Below are 2,500 nucleotides of genomic sequence, written 5' to 3' on the forward strand. Positions count from 1 at the left end.
CACACACACACACACACACACACACACACACACACATACACACAAAACACACATACCTATCACAGCAAACTCATCACAGCTGTCTTTGCTCTTTCTCTATGCAACACAACAACCAAGGTAGCCTAGAGAACTACACACACACAACAGTTCTTTGTCCTTAAGCAAAGAACCTCAATGAATACATTACAGCTCAACATTACAAACAAGATAACTAAGATAACTACAATCAGACAACAACTCTATTAAAAAAGAAAAGATCAAAACTTCCATACATAATGATCATAATGTATAAATAAACATAAATCTTCAATCAATCAATTTATACAAACATATATATATATGTATATATATATATATATATATATATATATATATATATATATATATATATATATATATATAAACACACACACACACACAGATATATATACAAACACACACACACACACACACACACACACACACACACACACACACACACACACACACACACACACACACACACACACACACACATATATGTGCATACATATATGTATGAATATATATGTGCATATATATATTGTGTGTGTGTGTGTATGAAATTCACAAACTCAGGGAGCTATTTTCATTACAAGTTGTCATTACAAATGTAATCCTCTACAAACCCAAGTTAGTTTTGTTAAAAGAGGTCAAGGCTTTGTACCTGTCAAGTACTGCTGGATACGACCCATGTATGGTTCATCCCCTGTGACTGGAAGTAAAACAATCATGTTGGTAAACACAAATCAAGAAAATGCAAACAAGAAACAAATCAAATACTCAATCAACTAACCAAAGAGTGTGCTTCTGAATGATTAAATAGAAAATCAAATTTCTTTTTCTTTAAATTAAACTGAAAGCATTCAACCTGAGAAAGTAAAAACAATCAGGAGAAGCATTTGATATTTGGACAAAGAAATGTATGGAGGCATTTTGTAGTCCCAAAACCTTAAAAAAGTACCATTTGGAAAACACAATTCCTAAATGAGCAAAAACAAATGAAAATCAGATAAAGACTAAATTTTTAGATAAACAAGTGCCAATAATATAATGACTAAAGAGAAAGAAAGAGAAAACAACGGTATAAAAAAAAAAATTCTGTGCATTTGGGACTGATAATTCCTTTGTTAGTTATTTATGTTTAATAATATGAATAAATAAAAATTAATGATTTTTTTCAAGGAAAAAAGTGTAATGAAAAATGTTGAAGGCAGTGGAACAGGTTCAAATTTGTGTTTTATCATTAAAGTTATTCTCATTTCTTATATGTTGTGAACAGTCATACTTATCACTTTTATATTTGATTGCATTGCATTGATCTGCACAACACTCATTCACAAGATGTTCATTGATTGAGTTGATATGAAAATCAGATATCTTCTTGATATATACACCAACCTTTTTTATCATTATTCTTAATAGAATCGGAAATATTAATATATAATTTCACACTTATTCACATTAACAAAAAGAGAAGGAAAAGAAAGAAAAATAAATTGGAGTACAGCCAAGAAAATCCTTGACAGCCTCATACAAAAAACAAAAAAACAAAAAAATATAAACAATAAAAAAGAGAAAGAAAGGAAAAACTTTAATCGGACAGCTCAATCTGAAGCTGTAATTTCTCTGCAACTAACTGTCTTCTTACTGAGTTTCCTTCTGAATTAAGATTTGTGCAAAATCTATACTAACAACATCCAAGAGCAGAAACAAAGACCACCACCACACAACACTGAAAGATGAAAGAGGAGAGAGGAGGGAAATGATAACGGAGATGTGAAAAGGAAAACACACAAGACTTAGACGGGTCACTGCAGGTGCCTTTCTGTGGCCCGTAAATGGACACGCAAAATGGAAATTGCCATTCTTCTATTTATATATGCTAATCAACAAACCATAACCTTCACTCCCAAGAAAATTCAACCATCTAGTTACATCAATTGTTATCATCATTTTCCTCCCTCCCTCCTTGTAATCGGACCTGCAGACACCTGCACAGAAAGCTCTCGTGGGAGAAAAGCGCCACTTAAACGTCAGCACTGACCAATTGCCTCTGATTTCTTCTTGGAGGGCCCAGTGTTGACAAAGGAGAAGTCTCCCATGCCTGGGAAACCTGGCATGTTCAGTATCGAAGAGGCGGCTGCAGCGGTTGCTCCAGGAGGGGCCACAATCTCACCCCCCTTGCCCCCAAAGCAGTTCATGAGGGGCTTCAGAGGATTGTGGGGCTCAGCTTCCTTTAAGATGTTTACGTTACTCCTGTGAGGGAAGAGTGAGATTGGGGTGAGGAGTTAATGGGTGGGTGGGGAAGGGAGTTTGGGTTGGTATATCATACATGTGCCTGTTTTTTCTTTTTCTGTTTCCTTCATCAATAAATACTATTTAGTCTAAATCATCTAAATCACTCACACCAAAATCCATATACTTTGTATCTCCAACATGATATGAAGCATTAACAATAACAGGATATAGACTGCCACAT

At 34.5% G+C, this 2,500-nt stretch overlaps 1 protein-coding gene across 1 annotated transcript in view; it reads right to left on the minus strand.

The window, feature by feature from the left end:
• The window catches only part of LOC113825647 (stomatin-like protein 1), a 23,801-nt gene that overhangs the window by 13,480 nt on the left and 7,821 nt on the right, over window positions 1-2,500 (minus strand). The window contains exons 6-7 of the mRNA XM_070114910.1: window positions 2,066-2,277; window positions 686-733 (exon numbers count right to left, since the gene is read on the minus strand). Of these exons, the coding sequence (XP_069971011.1) occupies window positions 686-733; window positions 2,066-2,277 (260 nt within the window). The remainder of the gene's footprint in view (window positions 1-685; window positions 734-2,065; window positions 2,278-2,500) is intronic.

This window comes from Penaeus vannamei, chromosome 36, assembly GCF_042767895.1.
Source record: "Penaeus vannamei isolate JL-2024 chromosome 36, ASM4276789v1, whole genome shotgun sequence".
Taxonomy (NCBI): domain Eukaryota; kingdom Metazoa; phylum Arthropoda; class Malacostraca; order Decapoda; family Penaeidae; genus Penaeus; species Penaeus vannamei.